The sequence below is a fragment of the Pollicipes pollicipes genome, unplaced genomic scaffold (assembly GCF_011947565.3).
Source record: "Pollicipes pollicipes isolate AB1234 unplaced genomic scaffold, Ppol_2.1 Scaffold_2555;HRSCAF=2994_pilon_pilon_pilon, whole genome shotgun sequence".
NCBI classification, from domain to species: domain Eukaryota; kingdom Metazoa; phylum Arthropoda; class Thecostraca; order Pollicipedomorpha; family Pollicipedidae; genus Pollicipes; species Pollicipes pollicipes.
In genome coordinates, this window is record NW_023596136.1 from 12,337,770 (window position 1) to 12,360,104 (window position 22,335).

Below are 22,335 nucleotides of genomic sequence, written 5' to 3' on the forward strand. Positions count from 1 at the left end.
TTTCAAAAGAGGCGCACTAGAATTTTGTGCGCATATGCTAGTTTTCTTTTCGTGGAGAGGTGGCTTCAGACGTCCTAGTTGTCACTTCACGTTTGAGATATGGCAATGGCACGTGTTATCTGCGGTTAAACGCGCCATACCTTTCAATGCTTGCGTCTGTCTTCACCCTGAAAGCACATTTTGTTGACACAAAATAATGCCCTAGGAATGCGGCACGTCTTAGAAATGCTCAGCAGCTACCGTTTGTGCCTTAGCACTTGCTCCTTAGCACATTAGCACTTGATTGAAGCGGCATTGTGGTCTATGCACAGGGCTCATTCATCCGTGGCCTTGCTTACAATGTTGAGGCTGTATGGCCACAGAAATCACGCTGGGTTTTGGTGCTAAATGAATGGAACATATTCTACACTCCTGTGTAACTACACTGAGCTCGCTGTAGCTCTAAGCCACGCGCGCCGAAAACGAATATTCTCAGAATCTGGTGAGAATGTGTGACTGAGCTACAGAGCCAGTGCATCATGACTGATTTATGAATTATTTCGAAATATGTGAGATCCGTTGAAACGTGCCATGCTTCTTAAATAATTGTCTGTGCAAGAAATGTTATAAATCGAGGATATTTGACCGATCGAAAGGCGAATCGGTTTCCACCGGTTTTTGACTGAATTTACCGTTAGTCCGTGACGTAACCAGTGCTGAACTTTCCCTCCCGCTGCCCGGCTTCTGCCCGCCTCCCCTCCCCCTCGGCCGTGCGGATCCCTGTTCCCCACCGCCGGCGGGACGGCGGGCCGGTGCTATAAGGAGGCGCCGGCCCGGGGCGCCGCCAGTCAGCCCAGGGGCGGGAGCGCGTGCGATCCGGCGGTCAGTGGGAGTGACTTGTCAGCCAGCCTCGACAGGTGAGTGTCCGCACTGTCGGCACCCGGTACTCTGGTCTGTCAACACTGGCCGAGAGCTACTCAAACACGACCGCTCGTGCCGCTCCGGCCGTCAGAGGCAAGCAATTCGGCCGCTCTGATCCCGCACTTAGTCAATGATAAACGCCGGATTCTGTCGTCTCAACTGATATCAGAGATGAGCAGAGTGTTTGCCTGGTGGCTCTTAAGGTTGTATTTGCTGGACGTTGCGCTCTGATCTGATCTGGTCTCTGATCTCTTAGGGATGACGAGTTCCGATCGTGGGGAGGGGGGGGGGGGGGGGGGCGGACCGCCAAGGCTCTCGCCCAGGGCCCTGCGTGGGAAACTCGTGTTCCGATACCATTGAATTATAGTGCGAAAAGTGCAGCCACGCGGGTAAAGAAATTTTCAAAGCACAAATGCAACTGTTCAAACATGATTTTTGCTCCAAATATGTTTGCCTTTCTCCAGCCAGTCAATTATTAACTAAACCTCTCGCTTTGTTAGCTCGTTTCTTCCAAGCATGTTGAAAGTTTTGGTTCGTCATAATTCAGCTTTAAAAAATCCCCGCAACAAAACCTGTCTGTTTTTTTAAGCTTCAGGCGAAAGTTGCGCAGCGAATAATAGATTAGTAACCGTTTCTAATACTTTCTCCATGCACCGCAATGCAAGCTTTTGAGTCGGCCGGAATAGAGGGCTGCATGGTCTGAATGTCAACTGCTGATCAACTGCCGTATGGTCCGACGCTGACCCGAGCAGGATGGAAACCGAGCCCCTGCTGCTCCTCGGAGGCACTCTCTCATGCGCCGAATACCCGTGGCTGATATGACACACGAGTACGAGAGCTGATAAAGCTTCAGGTCTAACCGGTCCCGGCAGTGGATGGAAGAGGTCAGGCTGTGGGCCAACGCCGGTCTCGCTCTGTGACAGGTCGCCATCTAGCGCCGGTCGAAAGATTGCGTTACGGCCTATGGAGAGCATCACTGTTGGCCATCTCGGCATGACTCTGTTGTCGCTGTTGGCTCTGCTGCAGCTTTGTGTTTACTGGATACGACGGAGCCAGAGCTCAAGCTATCAACAATTAAACAAAAACAAGTCGAGGTAGTTTACACCGGCAGGAGGTACCCATTTACAATATAGGCGGTTAGCATCAGAACAATAGTATTGAGTTGCATAGTATGACGACAGTCTACCATAGCTTAAACAGTCTAGCACAAGGCTTATTTAGAGGCAATATATGTATTATACCTTGCCTCAGCCTGTCTTCTGATGAGAGCTTAACATAGGTATGACACTGATATGCATTTCACAGCGTTATATTGATTTATTTTATGGAGCACCACCAAGAAAAGTCGAAGCAGGTGCATTCGCTCGACAAACACGCCTTAGTTTTGAGCCTACAATGGTGACTCGTGGAAGTCCAGCGGGCTTTGGTGCCAGTGTTGAGGTGTATCTCAAGGACGCAGCGGCACACGGAAGCAGGCGACCGACGAGAGCGGCTAGACATGGTGGGGATCGTTTGCATGGGGTACGAGCCGTATGCCCGGCCCGGCGCCAACTCTCCCACCTTTGATAGTGGGTCATGACTGCATTAAAAACGCTCAAGGGGTTTCGCGAATATCATATTTTGCCATAGGAATTAAGTGGGGTTTCAATACCAGGCGCGGTGCTTCACGATTAGCAGTCAGCTCCAACCAGCGCGATTTAAGACGGTTCTGGGATGGTTCTCACCCCTTCGATGATCAGATAAGCGCCCTAACCTAAATTCACGGCCTTCGATATCATAAGCGGTCTTTGCAATGGTCAAAAGTTGGCTGTCGCAGAGAGCGGGTTCTGAGACGAGGAGACAACGTCCAGGACAGTGACACTCAGTCGCAGTGTCTGAAACCTGGGTGTTCCTTGATGTTTTTAGCCCCAAGACATTTTTTCTCCACAAATATATACTTGAAAGAGTGCAAAAATTGTTCTCTTTGAGCGACGTCAGATGAAGGCAAGCTGTTACCGAAACTTCGACAGCGCCGCGTGCCACGTTCACATGATTAAACGAGGGATACTGCTTGCGGATTACAGCCACATTTCTCTACCATATCACACACAATCTTCACTTGCAATGCTCTCAGTTGCATTGTTGCAGTGTTGCAGTTGCAGCATCAGTTGCAGTGCCCAGGTCCGTTGCTGCTCACCAGCACACGTTTAACCCACCTATCGTCCAACGACATCGACGCGCTCAGACGCTGGGCCCGAGCCCGCACTCAAAACAGCAACAGCTACTCTTGACAGGCCAGGGATGTCTCGTATACATCACGATTCAACGTTTCTGGATTGCACGTAGAAATCATTGTAACACAATACAAACTGTTACGAAAGTATATGGTGTCACACTAGCATGTACCTCTAAATATAGGATGGATTACTTATATACTGATAAAAATTACTTTTGGTTCTTTTCAAATAACACCCATATTAAAGTTGCATTTGAAGCCTTCAAAAATGAGCATTGTGTAGAAAGTATAGTGGTGACGTCAAACACCATCCCAAACACTCGCTTGGACACGCGAAAAACCACCGCTCCGCGAGTCTCCGGCTCTCGGGAAAGATTTAGCATTGGAGGGAATTCATATTCTCCACCAAGAAATTCGAGCTGAATACGTGATGAAAATGCAGAAAGTGGCATTAAACAAAAGGATGAAATTTTTCCATCGATCTACAGAGCGTCACCACAGAATAATGATCTGACCATAAAGCTGAAGCAGGGTTTCTTGCTCTCCGTTGAGCATCGTTTTTGGTTTTGTATTTTCATGATTACTTTTTTAGATCTACCTTTTATTTGAGGAGGGTTTTACCAATGATTTTTAAAAAAACAAAATCATTAAGGTCTTAGAAAGCAATATCAAAACCGATAAATAACTTCAGTGGCTCTGTCTTTGAAGACTGCTATTTCATGCGTGTCATTTATGTACCTTACCGACCTTGTTTGGAGGAGCCGCGTGCGGAGCCGTGATAGCGCTATTGGTTGGTAGTGTAGATAAAGGCAATATATAAATTCACCTCAATTTCATACACTGAGAAAAGTATGGTATCAGACTCATCGCTGATGAGTAGATGTAATGGTGCTAACTTTGTACAGCTGAATTGCTTTGTGAAGAGGAAATGATTCCTCTGCCCCTGCCGCGTTGGCCTCCGAGCCCTGATCACGCAGCAGCCTGACGTCCCAGGCTGTGTAGTTTTTTACATAACTTAATGGAGTCGGTGGGCAGTGAAATCTTTTATCACAAATGAATGGTGGAAACCATGTTCTCCCTGGTTTTGACCAAGTTTCTTCTCAAAGTTGGGGAGGGGCTAGCATCCCATCCAACTAATCAGGAAACTACACCCCTGGTCCCAAATTAAGTATAACTAGGTCAGAAACCCCTAGGTGGGTATCACATTGCCCCAGAATCTTTCTCTTAGGTGAGAAAGATTGTACTTTGGCTGGAGCATAGCTGTACTAACTACTATGCTCCAGATGCCCCTATTTTTATTGTGGCTTGCATGACATTTCAATCAAAAACTTGTCATAATGTGCTATGGGGAACGGTGCAACAGGCGCACAACATTTAAGCATTGGTTTCTACCAGCCTTAATTGTGACTGACACCTTTACAATATGATCTATGACCTCCATACTTCAAAAAATACAGTAGGTGTGAGCATAGACGTAGGAAGGAAACACTTACCCAGGAAACTAGAAAATTTAAGAAATGCTAGCAACCTATCTCCTATAGTCTTTGGCAATCACTGAGACCAAGTAGAGCATGATTTTTGCTGTCATTTGCTGCCAAAGAATGTCCTTAAGTGCCAGCTGTGAATGCACTGCAAATTTGCCTGGGTTATTTTGTTCTCACTACAAGCCGTAATTTTATCAGTTGTATTCTCTCCCCCAAAAGCCAAAACCAAAGTTCAGACACTACTCAGTCGGGTCTCGGAGACGGACGGGCTCACTCGGTCAGGTCTCGGAGGCGGACAGGGTTGCGGTATGGTCGAGGCAGCGTGTTCTGTTCACAGCCTGTTGATTACAAATTGGCTGGATGCTGAACAGATGGTCATGTGACAAGTATTCTTATTTTATGGCCAGCTGGCTCCGACCACCGATCCCAGAGATTCGCTAATTTTTCCGCCGTCCAAAGTGCCTGGGGCCGTATGATACGCTGGTGATATGTTGATTCTCGGCCTGCACCTAGAACGTCTGGATGCGGGCAGCGTGACATGATCACACCATCACCACCCAAAAACAACTAGAGGCAGCTGAGGCCTTCGAAGCGGCCTTAAAGGGGTAAGCATCCGTGCTCGTTCACAGCTTCGTTATTTAGCCAGCCTGTTGGAGCCGCGTGGCGTCCTGCAGATTATTACCGGGCCGGACGGGCTTGACAGTCCGATACCGTTCACAGTATCGCCTAGCTGTGACGGTTACGCCATAACCCGCGCACTATCGGATCAGCGTGAGCTGGTGATCGCTAACGGCAGTCCTCTGACCGAGAACCTTATCGGCGCGCCGCGGACGGAATGTCACGTGCCCGTCGGCAGGCGCGCCGCCGACGCTCGATATCGGAGGGGGTCGTCTGCGTCTGGTTCGTGCTCGGTGTGGATAGGCGTATCCGCCGCGGCTGCATTAACGTTTAGGGCGCCTAGGCTGCAGCCGTGGCTTGAGCTTCGCGCCCGGTGCCGCGGCCGGGTACTATGATCATGTGTGGTCCCGTGGGACTAGTTTTGAATCAGGTCGAAGAATTCAGGTGGCCACGTTATACTTGCTCAAAGCGGCTGACGGGTCGGGGCCGGCCGGCCTGGGCCGCCAGGCTCAGCTGGTGCAGAGCAGCCGCGGTCAGCAGTCACGGCAGACAAATGCAGGGCACGAGACGCACTCAGCTTGCCTGCTCCACGGTTGCCTGATTTTAGTCGCGCTAGTGAACGGTTAAACTCCCTGCAAGATATTTAAAATTCGCAAAGACAGGTTCCGTCAAACTATTGGCATGGTCGGTTCCAAGTCACAATCCAGTTCGCCTGGGAGCATATGTTTGTGCTAAAACTGCCAGGTTGTGCTAAGGGGGGCCCCTGTAAGTGCGCCTACTCTAATTCATTAAATGTCATGGTTCTTGGTTTCGCGACCCCATCAAATGCGAACGATGAGAAAAAGTATGCTGAATATAAGCAAGAAGGCCTTGAGCTCCTGGATTTTCAACATCAAGAGTTTGCAGTTATAGTGCTGAGAACAAGTGGCATTCAGTATGCCAGGAGGTGCTGGTTCACCGACGTTATCAAGAAAACGTTAATTATATCGCGAAGCTTCGACGTTAAAAGTTGTGGTCATGGTCACCCGTGACCTCGTGACCACAGGCACAACCTGAGAAATAGCATTTATGAATATAGCCCGCATGTTCTTGACATGGTCATTTTCTGTCATCTTGAAGACTGATTAGCGCCATCATAGTATATTTAGACTCAAAGTGCAGAAAGAACATATCGCTGCTCTTAAGCCATGCTCGAACAAATTGTCTGACGAACTCCAACAAACATAAATGGACCAAAAGCATACGGCCTGGTGAATTCTGAAGGAATCGGCAGAATGGTGAGGTAGCGCACGTATGGTAATGGTGAATCCTAGCGCACGTAGTCGGGCTATCCTTTAGTGCATTCGGTTTCACCAACCTGTTAATTGTGTCGGCAACCATCTCCACGTGTGCGGCGATAAAGCGGACGTCGCGGTCGGCTGCCCCCCCCCCCCCCTCCCCCGGGCGGGTGGCCGCCCCATGGTCGCGCGTGACTGCTGCCGGAAATAGGCACGATACGTTGGCGAGCGTCGCTCTCAAGTCGGGAAGCGTGAACGTCCCTGGTGCTTAGTATGTTTTTGTGATCGGCGCATTGATGCAGCTTGCATATGCACCACTCATTGTTGCATATATATTAGTTGAACCAGCGCCGAACAGGCCGTCTCAACGGTGGAAGTGCCCTCTCTGACCTCATCGCTTGGCTCACCGCGGCAATACCTCGCATGGCGGGCGGCGAGTCCGCCGACATTGAACCAGACAGGGCGCTGACATTGAACCAGACCGGGTCTGAGGTCACTGGTCAGGGCGCTGACATTGAACCGGACCGGGTCTGCGGTCACTGGTCAGGGCGCTGACATTGAACCAGACCGGGTCTGAGGTCACTGGTCAGGGCGCTGACATTGAACCAGACCGGGTCTGCGGTCACTGATCAGGGTGCTGACATTGAACCAGACCGGGTCTGCTGTCACTGGTCAGGGTGCTGGCATTGAACCGGAAGGGGTCTGCGGTTACTGGTCAGGGCGCTAACATTGAATCAGACCGGGTCTGAGGTCACTGGTCAGGGTGCTGGCATTGAACCGGACGGGGTCTGCGGTCACTGGTCACGGCGCTAACATTGAACCAGGCCGGGTCTGAGGTCACTGGTCAGGGCGCTGGCATTGAACCAGACCGGGTCTGCGGTCACTGGTCAGGGCGCTAGCATTGAACCAGACCGAGTCTGAGGTCACTGGTCAGGGTGCTGACGTATCGCCAGGGGTGCGGTCCCGTCATGCGATTTTGTTTTGCTGTTGATGCCTTTTTTCGAACAGTCTGCATAGGCAGCGGTGGGTTCCGAATGCCGGCTCCTAAGCGTGGCTTGTTGCGTATACCCTAAGCCCACCACCCAGGGCATGTCGTCCAGCTCAATGGATACATTCGCCTCCACATTCCCTCCGCCCTTCGCCAGGCAGGAATGCGGAGGGTTTACGTGCCACACAATGCTACGGCACGACCGCCCCGGGCCTGGATTGAGCGTCGCTGACCAGTTCACCAGCTGACGCCTCCCTGTCAGACGGGTCAAGTAACGCACCCGCTGTGGGCTCCCAGCGCCGCTGGATTACGAGTCTAGCATCTGTCTCCAGGACCGCGGCACGTCCGCCAAGGGTTCAGAGCAGTGCTGTATCATACAGAGGTGTTTGCGTAGACTAAGACTCTTCGAAAAGGTGAGCAATGTCAGTTACTTGGACAGCGATATCAAATATACGCTACAGATGAGGCTACAGCTACTCAGGCAGCATGTTGAGACGCACTGAGGAATGGCTCTAAATTTGCCTTCATAGGCGTCATCATCTGAATGGCATGGGGCGCAGTAATATGTTCATATGTTGCAGTCAAAGTTTTTCTTCAGAGGCTACGTAGAACATTTGTTGCATGTTGGCTTAACGCCGATCGGAATAGGGGAGCACCTGTTGATCAAATAAGGGCACAAGTGTTTGCTCCGACCAAACGAGCCAGACACAATCAGCCCTATGGTTTTCAGAAAATCATGCATTTATCGCATGAGCGCCATAGTCGGGCAACAAACTACGGATGGCGGAAGCCGCTTCCGCAAAAGTTCGCTTGCAGCAGGTCCGACTGGCCGTTGCGGTGGCGGGGGCCGGCTGTGGCGCTGGCTTACGGGCTCGGACGAACGTCACCGGCTGCCTGTGGCAAGAGGGGGGGGGGGGGGAGGGGAGGGCTGAACCTCGCGGCGGTGCGGCTCCAGGGGCGCCCTCGGAGCCTGTGTGTCGTGTCGGCGGGAGGCGCCCTAACCCGCCAGATATCCAAGCCATTCTAGACGCTCCAGACGTCCGATGAGACGTCACGAAGTGGCGCAATCGGAGTGGTTTGCGGAACTGTTCACTCTGAGGACGATGAGAGCTACTCCTCACAGCTACCGGAGCTAGTCAGGGAACGCGAACAGTGTTCTCAGTGGAGATCCCACTTATACACGGTTGCCAAACGGTGAGAAACAATTACCACGTTAAGTGGGTTGGGCGCAAATCTGAGAAATTTCATTGGGACAGAACAAAAACAGAAAATTGTATTGTATACATATTATAACTGTAGCCAAAAATACGACCGGTGCTTTGCCTTTAAGGCTTCATCAGGTTCAGTTACATAAAAACACGTTTAACAAACTAGCAAATCTATAAGTCACGCGTTTTATGCAAATTGACGAGTTTCATTCAAATGATGTTTTAGATTGAAAATGGCATGCACGAAAATAGAGACGCAAAAAAACCGATGATGCATCACATGAACAAGGAAGGCAGGCGAGCTGCCCGCGTTGTGAACATTATGACGGCACATTAAAGACATCAGTAGGATGGATGTCCCGGCTTGTCCCCGGGACATGAGTGGCATGGATCAAGGACAAACCGGAGACATCGGTCATCTGGTGTTTGTTTAATTTCCAAATAAGCACTGCACAGGTAGCTATCCGTGTGACGCTCTTGTTACCCGAGATCGGCAATGTGTGTTGGTTTTTAGCGTAGTTCGATATTGTTGTTAAACATCATTCGTGTATGCAGCCTTTCTTAAACGAGAGTATGCATCAAAAAAGACCTTATAGATCTGCTAATTAACACAAATAAATGAAAATAGCTTGTACTTAAATGAAAACATTGTATTAGTATCATCAATATCAGTTCTGATATCGATATGCAATGAATTATAAATTCATCACTTTTACTAAAAGCTGTAAGGTGCCATGATATTTTTGGCCATTGTTTTGGTTGTATAGCACTAGGCTCGCGGTCGTTGACTCGCAAACAGACGCTCCGAGACAAGTGTTAAACATCTAAACATGAATGTGAGAAGCACTAATGTTCTATAAATACTAGACGTCCAAACACCTACACACGGTCGTGGGAGGGAACACACGCGGCAGTGAAACCCTACCGTCCCCCAGCCAGCACCGACACCGAGCCGTGGGGACTGTCACAACATCTAAGTCTACAACAACACGTCTCGCGGGTTCACGAGGGAATCGCCGACGACAGCCGGAGGTCCGACGCCCTCCCCCCCCCCCCCCCTCCCCCTCGTTCGGCGGCTTAACCATGACACCGAGGCCAGCTGCGTGTCGGGGCCGCTGTGAGTATGGGCTTCGTGAGCCTCATAAGGGGCTTATCCTGTTTTTTTTCACAGCAATTGGATGGGATGTTTTGTATAGACGGCCTTGGAGCCGAAATGGCTTGCTGTAATTTTACGGATAGCTCCAGCGCACCACACAGGATAGCAATTCCATTTGGAGGAACCGTTGTTCCGAAAAGGTTCCAAGTGTCATGTAACGTATGCTACGGCAGGCCGGCGCCTGCCTGCTGCTCCCGACCAGGCGCCAGACGGCTACAGCTGATAAACTACCAGGCGCCGCTATCAGATCCGCTTGGTGTCGTAAACTCACGGCACTGCTCTGACCCGTAGTTGCATGCCTGAAGTAAATATGTAACAAAGGTAAGTCTGGATCTAGATCAGCATCAACATCTGGATCTAGATATAGAGCAACATCGGCAAAGGTCAGTCTGGTTCACGGTCATAGCTCACAGGCTGTGCGCAAACATAGCAGAACGCCATACATTTGCACACATTGCGCGGCCGTTTCAGTTAAAATATTCGTTGTTGGCATCTTATGGGGTAGTTTTGGGGAACAGAATGTTTTCGGAAATGAAAGGCCAAACATGCCATCGTTGTCTTAGACATGATCGACACAAGTGTGATATATATATATATATATATATATATATATATATATATATATATGTGTGTGTGTGTATATATATATATATATGTATGTGTATATATATATATATATATATATATATATATATATATATATTGGTTTCACAATTTTCTATGACACTGTGATTTCTTCCGGTCTCTATAATATGGGGCCGTGGTGGCACTTCATTGGTATCGCAACTCCAGCCCCGGACCCGTTCTTCCTGAGTCCCACCGCGACACGTCCTGAACTGGGACTGAGTCCCACCGCGACGCGTCCTGAACTGGGACTAAGTCCCACCGCGACGCGTCCTGAACTGGGACTGAGTCCCGCCGCGATACATCCTGAACTGGGACTGAGTCCCACCGCGACGCATCCTGAACTGGGACTGAGTCCCACCGCGACGCGTCCTGAACTGGGACTGCGGCCTGAGTTCGGTATGAAGGACGCGTCGTTTGTTGGCACACGAGAAAATGGTGGTCATTCGAAGAAAGCTGTTCGAACCCAACCTATGCACAAAATCAATGAAATGTCTGTTTGTGCAATTGTGTTTTCGTCTGCCTGTGTGAAGTAGTTGTTCTTTCAGTTCTGAACCGATACACCAGTGGTATTAAGAAATTGTGTTTGTCAAGAGCGATTGGCTGGCGGGAAAATGGTATTATCCTGAATCAGTGAGATGTGTTGCAGCCGTCTTGCTTCTTGGGGTACTCTAATACATAAAAGCGAGAGCATTCCGATGAGCCATGCGCGTTCAGTGTTCTAATTTTTTCACCTTTTTATTCCTTTCTTTTTTTGGCGGCCTGGGCTCATTTTATTTCACCAAATCCTGTCGCGATGGTGAAACATGTGATCTGTTTCGTCGACTGTGGTTCGGACCCAAAGATCAGACAAACGATCACGGCGGAATGAAACGTTACTATGCCGGAAGAACACCGTTCCGTCCCTCCGTTCCACGTCAACGAGAACGATCCGGCACGAATGGTTTGATAGGGAACTGTTTTGAGAGCGTCGCCCTGTCTTTCTGTTCCCAGGAGTGGACACCAATGGAGAACTCTGAGATCGAGCAGATCAGGGCGATCTGGGCGCTGGTCGACCCGGACAAGATGCACCACGGCGTGGAGATCCTCATCAGGTACGGAAGGGCATGCGAGGGTACGAGGCCACCTGAGTGGCGCGCGGGCTGCTGCCGGAACTGCGCCCGGGCCGGGCTCGGCGTGAGGTGAGAGCCGGGAGGCTCACTCGGCCGAGCTGGGCGGCGCGTCGTAACCACGCCACTGCAGAGTTGAGGTGGAAGACCCGTCCCGTCGCTCGCCAGAACGGCGCCCTGTCACACGGCGTGAGAGGCCGACCAGACCGACCAGAGGCCGACCAGTTCTTGTGGCTGCAGCTTGCGCAAGGACCGAGTGGTGGGACGCTGTCGGGCAGGCACCTTTCACGTTCATCACGGCTTTGGCTCGGCACCAGCGACCGACAGTGTAAAGGCCAGACTGCCGGTGCCGGGCGTCGCCACCCCCCCCCCCCCCTCCCCGGATCTAGACGGAGGTCACGTCAGCGGTCAGAGACCGCAGCGCCGGTCCGACTGGAGCTGTGCGGTGGGGCGGGCGCCCGCGTGGCTGGGTGGGCAGACCATCAGCACCTCGTCACGCCGCTCAAACCGACCTCCCTGGCCTGGTAACTGGCGTCGCAAACTTCACAGAGCGCCGATGCGCTTTATGACGTCACCTGTCACGCCAGACGGGAACAGGCTGCCCCTCACAGGAGAGTCTTCGATAATGACGAGTAAGCGCGCCGCCGCCGCCGCACTGCTGTCGCGCCAACTGTCACTTGGAGCCACCGCCCCCTGGGTTTATTTATCGTGTAGTCATGCACGGTTTTGGTTACATCGCCTGTGATAAATTGTCACCGTATGGTGCCACCGTATGGCCACCGAAGCATGGTTCGAAGTTCTACTACATGCCCGTCAGACGGCATGCAATCCGCATGAGAGACATTGCTCCGTCGCGCACCTTTAAGCGCGGCACCGACTGGGGCATTCTGCCGTCCCTCAACCACCTGGAGTTCGTACTGTCCACCTGGTGACATCTCAGTGTCTAATCGGCGGGCCGGAAGTACTCAGACGGCAGTCGATAATGTTGACCCATAGTTCGTCAGAATATTTGAGTTAACACGGGTGATGTGAGTGAGGCGTCGCAGGTGACGCAAAATATCCTTAAAAATCCCTCAAATCTTCGAATCTGAAATGACGGGGCCCGGCCTCTCTTCTATTGGCCGCGTGGCCCAAACACGTTCCAGAGCACGCTTCTCTTCTCGTACTTCAGAATCCGACCATAATGTACACAGCAGCCCCTGCCGGGGTCTGTCAGTTGTAAGGCAGATGGCATACGATCGGGTACGATTATTATGCTATTCTAGCTCATGTGATGTGACGAATTCATGTGTGTTATTTAAATGTATTCAAATATGTCAGTTACACAAACTTGCGTATCACGAATTGGCGTAAATGTAAGGTGGAGCTTGGCATTTGTGTTATTCGTTAACAAAACGCTGCCCAAAACCTCCTCTCCCACCATTGTTACGCTTCCGTTCCATTCCACTAAGCCCGCTCCCCCCCCCCCCCCCATGCGTGAAGTAAGTTGTGGGCGACTCCTTGCAGTGGTAACACCGAAACACACATTGACAAATTGTCAATGTGTCAGGTGTTTTCGCTCGTGTTAGACCTGCAAATGCGCGTTTTGCCATAACCGTTTTTGCATTTTAACTCTCGAGTAAAAGATCTTAGGAAAATATATGGAGTTGTACTATGCATATCCAATTCCTTTAAATAGGCGAACAAAATCAACAACATAGATTCGTGCCTGTCCAATTTTTTATGGGATACGAGATATTAGTGGATACCTTCCAGCGCAAGTACTGAAATACTCTGTACCACCAAACGTTTTATGTCGTGTGCAGAAGGTTTGACACACTCATATGTCAATCTGTTCGCTGTGGGCTGTATTGGTAAACAATCTTGAGAACGTGCCCTCACATATCAGTGCATTATGGCAGCGTTATTCGTCAATGCGGCTGAAGGCATCAGGTCCTTCTAAAGGAGAGCGGTTTCAGACTGTTGAACAACGTGTCTGATTGTCCTGCCTACAAGTGTGATATCAGGCGATGTGGTCCTTATCATTGCGCTGCTCGGCTTGTAATCGCCACGACCACGTGAAAGAGCCGTATTCGGGCAGACGAGCCGGTTGCGATGACGTTATCATAGAGCAGTGTACTCACGACTCTTATTCCACGAGCCGTCACCACGAGCTCCACCAAATGCATCCGGAGGCTGAAGTCAGCCGGTGACAGGGCAGCGCAGCAACCGAGTGAACAGCTGGTCAGGCCGCTAACGCATGTGTGAGGCGCTCAGCCATGCCGAAGGAGCTGATGCTGATGGGCCTCACGCGCCAGCAGGCCGTGCTGATGCTGATGGGCCTCACGCGCCAGCAGGCCTCAGAAGCGGCTGCGGGAGCTGACGGTGACCAATACTGATATTCTGCGCTTTTGGCCATAAGTATTACCGTCATTAATTGCCCCTGATTATTGATGCACCGAAGAAAGTGTCAGACGGCATGGACTTTAATGGGAATGAGGAGACGTTTTCCGAAATACTCTTCGCCTCTATCCGTATTTAATTGATATTTCATCACTGGGCCAGCTCTCTATGTTACGGCGTCTGCTGAGCAGCTGCCTGGTAGGCGTACCCATCTCGCTTGTTGAGCAGCTGCATGGTAGGCGCACCCATCTCGTTTGTTGAGCAGCTGCCTGGTAGGCGCACCAATCTCGTGACTTAAGACTGCTTGCCAGGCTCGCCACCGCTGCTACAGGAGCACTCGCTTGCTCCCTTCATAGACGGTGGGTCTGCCATTCTGGGCTACCGTGACGGGCTCGCCACCGCTGCTGTAGGAGCTCTCGCTTGTTCCCTTGATAAACGGTGGGTCTGCCATTCTGGGCTACCGTGACGGGCTCGCCACCGCTGCTGTAGGAGCACTCACCTGTTCCCTTCATAGACGGTGGGTCTGCCATTTTGGGGTGACGTGACGGGCTCGTCCAAGCGGATCGACTTCCAGCTTTTTGTAAAAGAGTGAGAGCAGAGCGGGACGTCGACATATAGGGCTCAGCGGGTGGCTCTCGTGAAGATAACGTGTGTTACTTCTCTATTGTCACCACGAAGGCAGGCACGTTAAATTTCAAGACGTGAGGCTATCGGCCTGAGCAGCTGTCGTTCGCTTGTTCGTTTTGGAAATCCGAGTGAGGTAACTGTATAACATACAATTTTTGGAATTCCGTGAGTAACGGGTTGTGTTATGATGCCGCAGGAGCTACAATGACACAGAAAGTTAAGGATGTGCTACACTTTTCAAAAGTGTGTTATTTGTAGATTTACCCCGTGCCTCAGAGTGACACCACACAGCGGAATTTGAGAGTGGTGTGTTTGGGATGTATTCAAGAGAGTCGATCGAGATGTATCCAAGCAGATTGCTTCTCGTTGAGCTAGGTAACGTCATACTATTTCAGCACAATTTCCCGTCGAATCCAAATTTGAGCATAGACTCTCTGCTGGTGAGGTGCGGTTAGGCTACATCAAAAGGTTATATTTGTAAGGGTGCTAATTTTCATGCCCAGCCCTGAAAAATGTATGGGCTGGGTGGGGGCAAAGATGAATGGAAGGTAGTTCCTAATCGATCAAAAAAATGGTGAGACACTGTCATGGAGATTTAAGGGTATTTCAGCGTGTCTTCTAAGTGGCCGTCAAGGGTAACCGGATCCTTCCGGTATAGTCATGTTTTTCATGACTAGTGTGACCCCTGAGAGGGTTCATAAGAGTCCCACATGAGAGTTTTAGGGTGTCAGGAGACAATCCGGCAGGTGTATTTCAAATGGTCCAAAACGACTCACCCGTATCACATAACGTTTCTGAGATGATCGGCATTGGTTGGTATATCGGTGGAAAATCAAACAGCATGATGTTCATAATAGACCGAAAGTAGTCGCCAGTCAGACTGTATAAGCGTCAGGCTCTTTTGATTTTTAAATGCATGCATTTAGGAGCATTTTTAGCATTGGATCGGGTCACGCTCTTTGAAATGACACCTTTGTGCATTGATGCATATCGACATGATTGCATAAATACGCATCGGTGATGCAGTGTCGTAATGTGCTGTGGGCACGGTTGCTTGCATGAAGACGCATCGGTGATACAGTGTCGTAATGTGCTGTGGGCACGGGTGCTTGCATGAAGGCGCATCGGTGATGCAGTGTCGTAATGTGCTGTGGGCACGGGTGCTTGCATGAAGACGCATCGGTGATGCAGTATCGTAATGTGCTGTGGGTACGGGTGCTTGCATGGAGAGGCATCAGTGATGCAGTGTCGTAACGTGCTGTGGGTGCGGGTGCTTGCATGGAGAGGACATCAGTGATGCAGTGTCGTAACGTGCTGTGGGTGCGGGTACTTGCTTGCACGAGCACGCTAAGCCACATCGTGTACGGTTAGGTTAAAATGCGAAATTGTTAGACTAGGATATATTGGAGGCATTACAGTTGTTTCGAGCTATAAATGCCTATAACGTCAGGTGCTTTATGTAAATGAGAGAGAGAGAGAGAGAGAGAGAGAGAGAGAGAGAGAGAGAGAGAGAGAGAGAGAGAGAGAGAGAGAGAGAGAGAGAGAGAGAGAGAGAGAGAGAGAGATATATATATATATATATATATATATATATATATATATATATATATATACAACCACCCTTTCACGCAGATGTGACTTTGCTGGGTTTGTTTTCTCTGGTGGTGCGTTGATCTCCACTGACGATTCCCAGCAGCTGGGCAATCCAGTCGCGAACGTATCTGTTCTATTTATTGCTGGCGCGTACTGAGATGAACGAGTGTTCGATACGCGTGACGCATGTCATATATACACAGCTTTCTTCCAGAAATGTTGTGCCGGTCTAGCCAGAAGGACGTGTGGACGCATTTGTGTGGGTGCCTCTCTCTTGAGCATTGTCTCTGTTTTTATCTCTCTCCCAAACGTTCTAAATATCTCGAATTCGAAACTAACTCACATACGCATCTGGGTTGGTTTCTCGTTGATTCATGAATATCTCAAATGAATTAGCTTTGACGACTCTGGAACCAAAATTTTGAAAATCCTTTCTTGGTAACGACTTAAGTCTATGGGCTTTGGGCCTCTTAGCATGGGCGTGGTCGATTTTTGTTGTCGCTGGGCACAGTGTTATACGTATAGACATTAAGATAACGCGTTATCCCACCCAAACTGTGTAGTTTAGGGAGGCACAAATGGCAAGCCTCTCTGAGCTAGCAGAGTGTGGGCGCTCATGACTGGGACAAGTCCCTTTTTTGGCCCGAGTCTCACTCACTGACGCCCACAGCTGCCTGTCACAGGCTCTCCGACCGTTGCCTGGGGAACAAGGCATCAGTTCACGTCGTGCCTTGTCACCAGTTGTTCGAGTGTCACCCCGAGAGACGAACGTCCCGCCTACCGGCGGCCTCTGTCACGTGTCACAGGCTGTACTACCGGAACCCGAGGATCAAGGTCCTCGTATCAGTTCCCTCAGTCATCTGCCACAGACTGTTCGAGTCGCACCCGGAGACCAAGGTCTCTCCAATAACTACGCTCCCTCCTTGTGTGTCGATAGAGTAGTGGTTCCGCGTCAGCCAATGCGCGTCGGGGTTGCCAGAGATCTGATTCCCGCGGTGCCCGCCCTTCCTGCCAGTGTGAGTGGCAGGCGACGCCATGTAGCCTCAGCAGCTGAGCACGTCATAATGCCCCAATGATGACGACGCCATCAGTTCCCTCGTTATCCTGCCACAGGCTGTTGGTCCAACACCTGGACACCATGTGTCCGGTGTCCTGCCACAGGCTGTTGGTCCAGTACCTGAAAACTAGTTCCCTCTCATCAGTGCTCTCGGTCGTCTGTCGCAGGCTGTCCGAACCTTACCCCGGTTACGAATGGCCTTTTCACCGAGGATGGTCGCCTGTCGCAGGCTGTTCGATCGGTACCCGGAGACGAAGGCCAAGTTCCCGCGGCTCAACACCAGCTCGCCGGAGGTCATGCGCTCGTCGGCGCGGGTGCGCGCCCATGCCGGCCGCGTGGTCACCTCGCTGGGCTCGATCATCAGCGCCCTGGACGACCTAGAGGTGGTCGACGAGACCATCTTCCTGCTGGGCGAGAGTCACAACCGGCGTAAAGTCGAGGCAGAGGATTTCCAGGTAAGCAGCCCTGCACGGCCGAAGCGGACGTGGGTACAGCTTGTTGCGAGTGCTCACTCAGAGGTCGAAAAGTATGCTGGACTGCCTCCCAACTGCCCTTTTCGGACCCATAGTCTGTCTTCCCAGCCCATCCAAGAAAACAGGCTTTTAAGATTAGCTCCTAAACATTTCAGAGTTGAATTATCTTCTGCACACAGTAGAGAAGTAGACAGAAAAAAGAAAAGGCTGTATTCCTCCAAATTTACTGCGCTATAAGCGTTGTGTTTTTGGGCGCGCTCAAAGACTGCGTTTCCTTCGACATGAGGGAATCGGGTATGCGAATACATCTCCCGTGTTACCTGGGGCAAATTCGCATGGTATACGGGAGTTGGACCTCGAAAATGCCACAAGCGTTAGATGTACTCATATTTATACTGTTTCGCTACCTACTGCAAGTGTAAGTTTTGGTAGTAAAAGAAAAACGGAGTCCCCTTACACCAATGGTAGACGTTGTTGATCTCTAAGACAAACATCAGGGACATGGAGACATGGCTGGTGTGAACCAAACCAATCTTTCCAATAATTGGTTACCCACCATTCTGTAACGTCCATGCCTGCCATCTTCCACCCGCACCAAAAGCTCATTTTCTCAGCACAACACGGCTGGAGCCATGTTTGTTGACCGTGCGCCTTTAGGGTTTTCCGGTCACTCTCGAAGACACACTCATCATATCCACACTTCACTTTTTGACGCGATGGATATGGCATCTTAGGCTCATAGATCTGGGCCTTCCATGAGTGTGATGCGCGGCTAATAAACCTGGACCTTATCGTCAATAGACAAACCAGCGCGGGTGGATAATATCGCTTATCTTCCAAACCGATGCCCCCCGCCAAACGCTCCGACTTTCCGGCAAAGCCCGCCCCTCAATGGCGTGCACACCTCACGCGCGCGTACATGTGGATTAAGGATGAGCGCATTGTGAACCAGAGCTAAGGGTCGCGGGAGACACTAGTATGACGTTAATTTGCCATATTTTACGTTTTTCATCTAGTTGTGTGCGCCATCGTGACAATAATAAGTCATGTTTTTTTCTTATGTATACAGTGGCCGCTTGTATAAAGCTATGATGGCCCATTTTTCTTTCAAAAAGGTCATTTGTTTTAAACTGACGTCATAAGAGATGATGCGTGGCACTACTGTCTCCGAAAAAAAAAATGGAATCCGGCGCAGCGTTCGTAAGAGTGAAAATGAGCTCAAACACCATTGAAAGCCGACCAGTTCACATTTAAGCCCCTCGCTACCCCTGCTACTGTTCCGCCCGAGCATCTCCGGTCCCGTCTTTTATACAGCCTTCGCCATGCCGAGGGGAGGGGATGGAAGGGAGAGCGGGGCAGGGCCAGTGGAGTGTGCGCGTGGACCGGGGCCCCTTTCGATCTGTCGTCGACACGATTGTCAGCTGGGATGCGTGACGTCATGCGTGCTGACGGAGCGTTCGATGCGTGGGCTGACAGGAAACTTTACTTTCCCTTCTTCTTTTACCGTTTACTTCAGTCCACACGCTGCCTCTGGCTTACCGCCGATCACGACATGCTACCTACAAAGTGGTATCTGGAAAGGTGGCTTCTTTTCCGGTATTCCGGTGTTATCATCATCTATCCCATCCGTATGTTGAGTGCTTCCTCCGATTTCCAATTCATTTCAATTTCTTCCCTCTCATTTTAAGTGTTTATCTATAACGTTATTAATTTAATGGGCAACACAACTACACACCGCAACAATCACTCTCACTCGCCTTACCACGACTACTCGTGGCATTTCGATTCCCTCCTTATCTGTCATACGTCGCATTTCCCCCAAAATTAGAGACAAGTGCCCCCCCCCCCCCCCCCACCCCCCACCCCACCCAGCTCACGTACTCGCCAACGCAAGAGCTACCAAATCAAACTCCCGCTTCAGTCAGAGTGATTTGTAATCTGGTAGCGCTTTCCCTCCATGCTGATGGGCTGATAAAAAATCCTGGCATCATCGTCAGCGGGCGCGCGACGTGCAGGCCACGTGACTTTGTGGTCACGTGACGTGACAAAGGGCGCGCTGACAGATGGAACGCGGCGGGGGCCGTCGGGCTGTTTCCGTAGGGGAGCGGGGGAAGGCGTGCGGGGGATGCACGGGCACGGGCACGGGGGTGCGCTGGGCGGTCGGGCCGGCGGAGCGTTCCGTCCCCACCTTAGCCAAGGCGTTGATGGCCCGGCCATCACCGCGGGGAGGTGAAAGAGCTTTTTCAACACGCTCCTGTGTCTCCTTGAACTTTTTTCAGCATCCCAGAATGGCCTCAACTGGTGTTGTCAAGTAAGCAAGTTTTCCGATTTCTTTGGTGACCGATAAATTGATGGGGTCATTTGTCTATGATTATGTGAAGCCAAGTATAAATGAAAGGTAATAGTAAACATATGATACTTATATTACCATTGCAGTCATAGGAGTTGTAATGATGCACCTGATCAAATCACAATGCTGGACAATGCTGAACTGCATCGCATATTTTACTGCATTGCAGCAAAAAAGCCACCGTGGATTCGGCACGTACTTTGTCGCGGCCTGATCGACAATGGCATCATAGCCGATGTCATTTCAAAGCCGTCCAGATGTATCGGTGGCGTGGCGTATGATCACCATGGACTCGTCATGGGCCCTCAGTTGGGGGTCCTGACTGATGTCGTTCAAAGTTTGAAACACGCTGCCGAGCCACGCCATCGGCCTTAGTAAAGTGATGGCGCCACTAAAGACTAAGCGTGTGGTGGTGGTTGGCGGAGAAATGAATCGTGGTGTGGGAGCTCACAGGCCTTGGCCAAGAGAGATACGTGCAATGGCGCCGTTCGCACATCTATCATGTATATCTGCCTGCAGTAAGTCACTGGGAATGTCTGCAGTTACCCGTATTCGAGAACACGTCATCTGACGGTGTGGTCGCGGGTTAGATTAGAGTGGTGGGGCACGAAAGGCTCGAATATGGGACGTCTCGTGCCGGGTCGGTGCCGGCTTGGTATGGGACGCCTCGTGCAGGATCGGTGCTGGTTTTGGTATGGGACGCCCCGTGCCGTATTGGGGCCGGTTTTTGTGTTTGGGTCGTCGTGCTGGGCCGGGGCGGGTTTGGCATGGGACGCTTTTTGCCCGGGGCGGGATGGGTCTAAGCTTTCTTCTTTGGAACGCTAGGGAGCGCTTGATGGTTTATGGATCCCCATGTACGATTTTTTTGCGCTGGTGCGATAGTGGCTACTCCTGTCGTGTCGCTACTTCACACAGATACTCCAAAAAAGTGTTCGTTCATCCAGTTTCAGCAACGTTGGTGAAATCTGTGCAGCACTCGCGCTAAAAAAATGCACGCATGGGTGTGGTCGGTGGCAACAAGCGAGTTGATTGAAGGCGTTCAACTACTCTAGTTCCAACGGCGTAACGGCACTAACTTGTGAGTGACATACAGGTTCTCGAGCCGGGAGGAGTGCGGCCGGAGCCGAGGAAATCAAAGGCCGAGGAATGCGGAACCCTGTCCGCCCCGTCCGGCCGCCTCCCCCCACACGCGGTGGCCGTCCAGTGGGCTCGAGAGCCCTCTTACGTCTGTGCATATTTACCTCGCGCACCGCCGCGACTGAGATAAGCGAGACCCACACACCGTTTCTCTTTCAGTCGCCGTCGCTGGTTAGGGACAAGACAGCAACGCCGCCGTGCTCGTTACTCACATCGGAACGCGGGGAAACGTTAGCCGGCGCTGCGTACGAGTAACCGAACTAGTGCTTGGGTACGGTAAAAAGGCTTAAGAGAGCGGAGCAAAAGTTATTCTTACTTGCTTGTTACAACACCTAGCTCCCACCGACTCGCTTAGTGTGAAAACAAAAACAAACAAAGCAAACACAAAACACGGTAGGTCAGGTCAGCTGGTATTCGACAAACGTACCGGTAAAGCGCATCCAGAGATGCGCGTAATCCGACTAAATCAACACATCGCTGTCAAGGTGGGTATATGATTCTTAGATCGATGTTTTTCAGAGTTCAAAAGCGCTTCCGCATCGGTTCCACGATGTGCAAAGACCAAATAAGGAAGGAAGGATGGATTTAAGTCGCGCGTATCTTTTGCGCGGCACGTCAGGACTGAGCCGTCATTCGGCTTCCATTCGATGGCATCACACAAATAAATGGGCTCCTGACAGTGTATGGTCACAGCGAGGACGCACTTCGCCCCCGGATAGAGGAGGCTGGTGTGCCCCGTGCGCGTGTCCGGTATTGAGGCGGCGAAGGTTGGTCCTCTGCTGTCTGAGCAGGAGGACACCCAGTCCTCCTGGGCTGGGCGTCCTAAAAAAAAAACTAGAGACCATGCCCCCGGCTGCCCGGAGCCCTTCTCGCGGTAACGCGATCGTCCGCGCTCACCCAAACTCGTGCATAGGGGCCATTTGTCTCAGCATCTGTTCCAAATCCGACACGGTGCTTGGGCGGAATGAGACCGAAGGTCAACTGGCCCATCCTCAGCAGCCGCATCGGTCCGCTCATTTCCAGTCAGCCCGGTAGGGCCCACCGCCCAGGCAAAGCAGAGTCTAGGCTTGAATCCACTTCGTAAGGTCCTCCCACACGTTACTGAGTCAAGGTCGTACTGGAGGTGTGTGGGTTAAA

General features: G+C 51.1%; 1 protein-coding gene across 1 annotated transcript; it reads left to right on the forward strand.

Moving 5' to 3' along the window:
* The first annotated feature begins 829 nt into the window (after positions 1 to 829).
* Positions 830 to 17,963, forward strand: LOC119104626 (globin). Its single transcript, XM_037228346.1, has 3 exons — positions 830 to 896; positions 11,464 to 11,564; positions 17,468 to 17,963. Exons 2-3 carry the CDS (start codon positions 11,476 to 11,478, stop codon positions 17,946 to 17,948), a joined length of 570 nt encoding a protein of 189 aa, XP_037084241.1. The 5' UTR covers positions 830 to 896; positions 11,464 to 11,475; the 3' UTR covers positions 17,949 to 17,963.
* The last annotated feature ends 4,372 nt before the right edge of the window (positions 17,964 to 22,335 follow it).

Bases quoted from the DNA above. Each gene is read 5' to 3' on its own strand.
- LOC119104626 (XM_037228346.1), top strand. From the start codon at position 11,476: ATGGAGAACTCTGAGATCGAGCAGATCAGGGCGATCTGGGCGCTGGTC. The intron at 11,565-17,467 runs GTACGGAAGGGC...CGCCTGTCGCAG, and splicing joins GGCGTGGAGATCCTCATCAG to GCTGTTCGATCGGTACCCGG.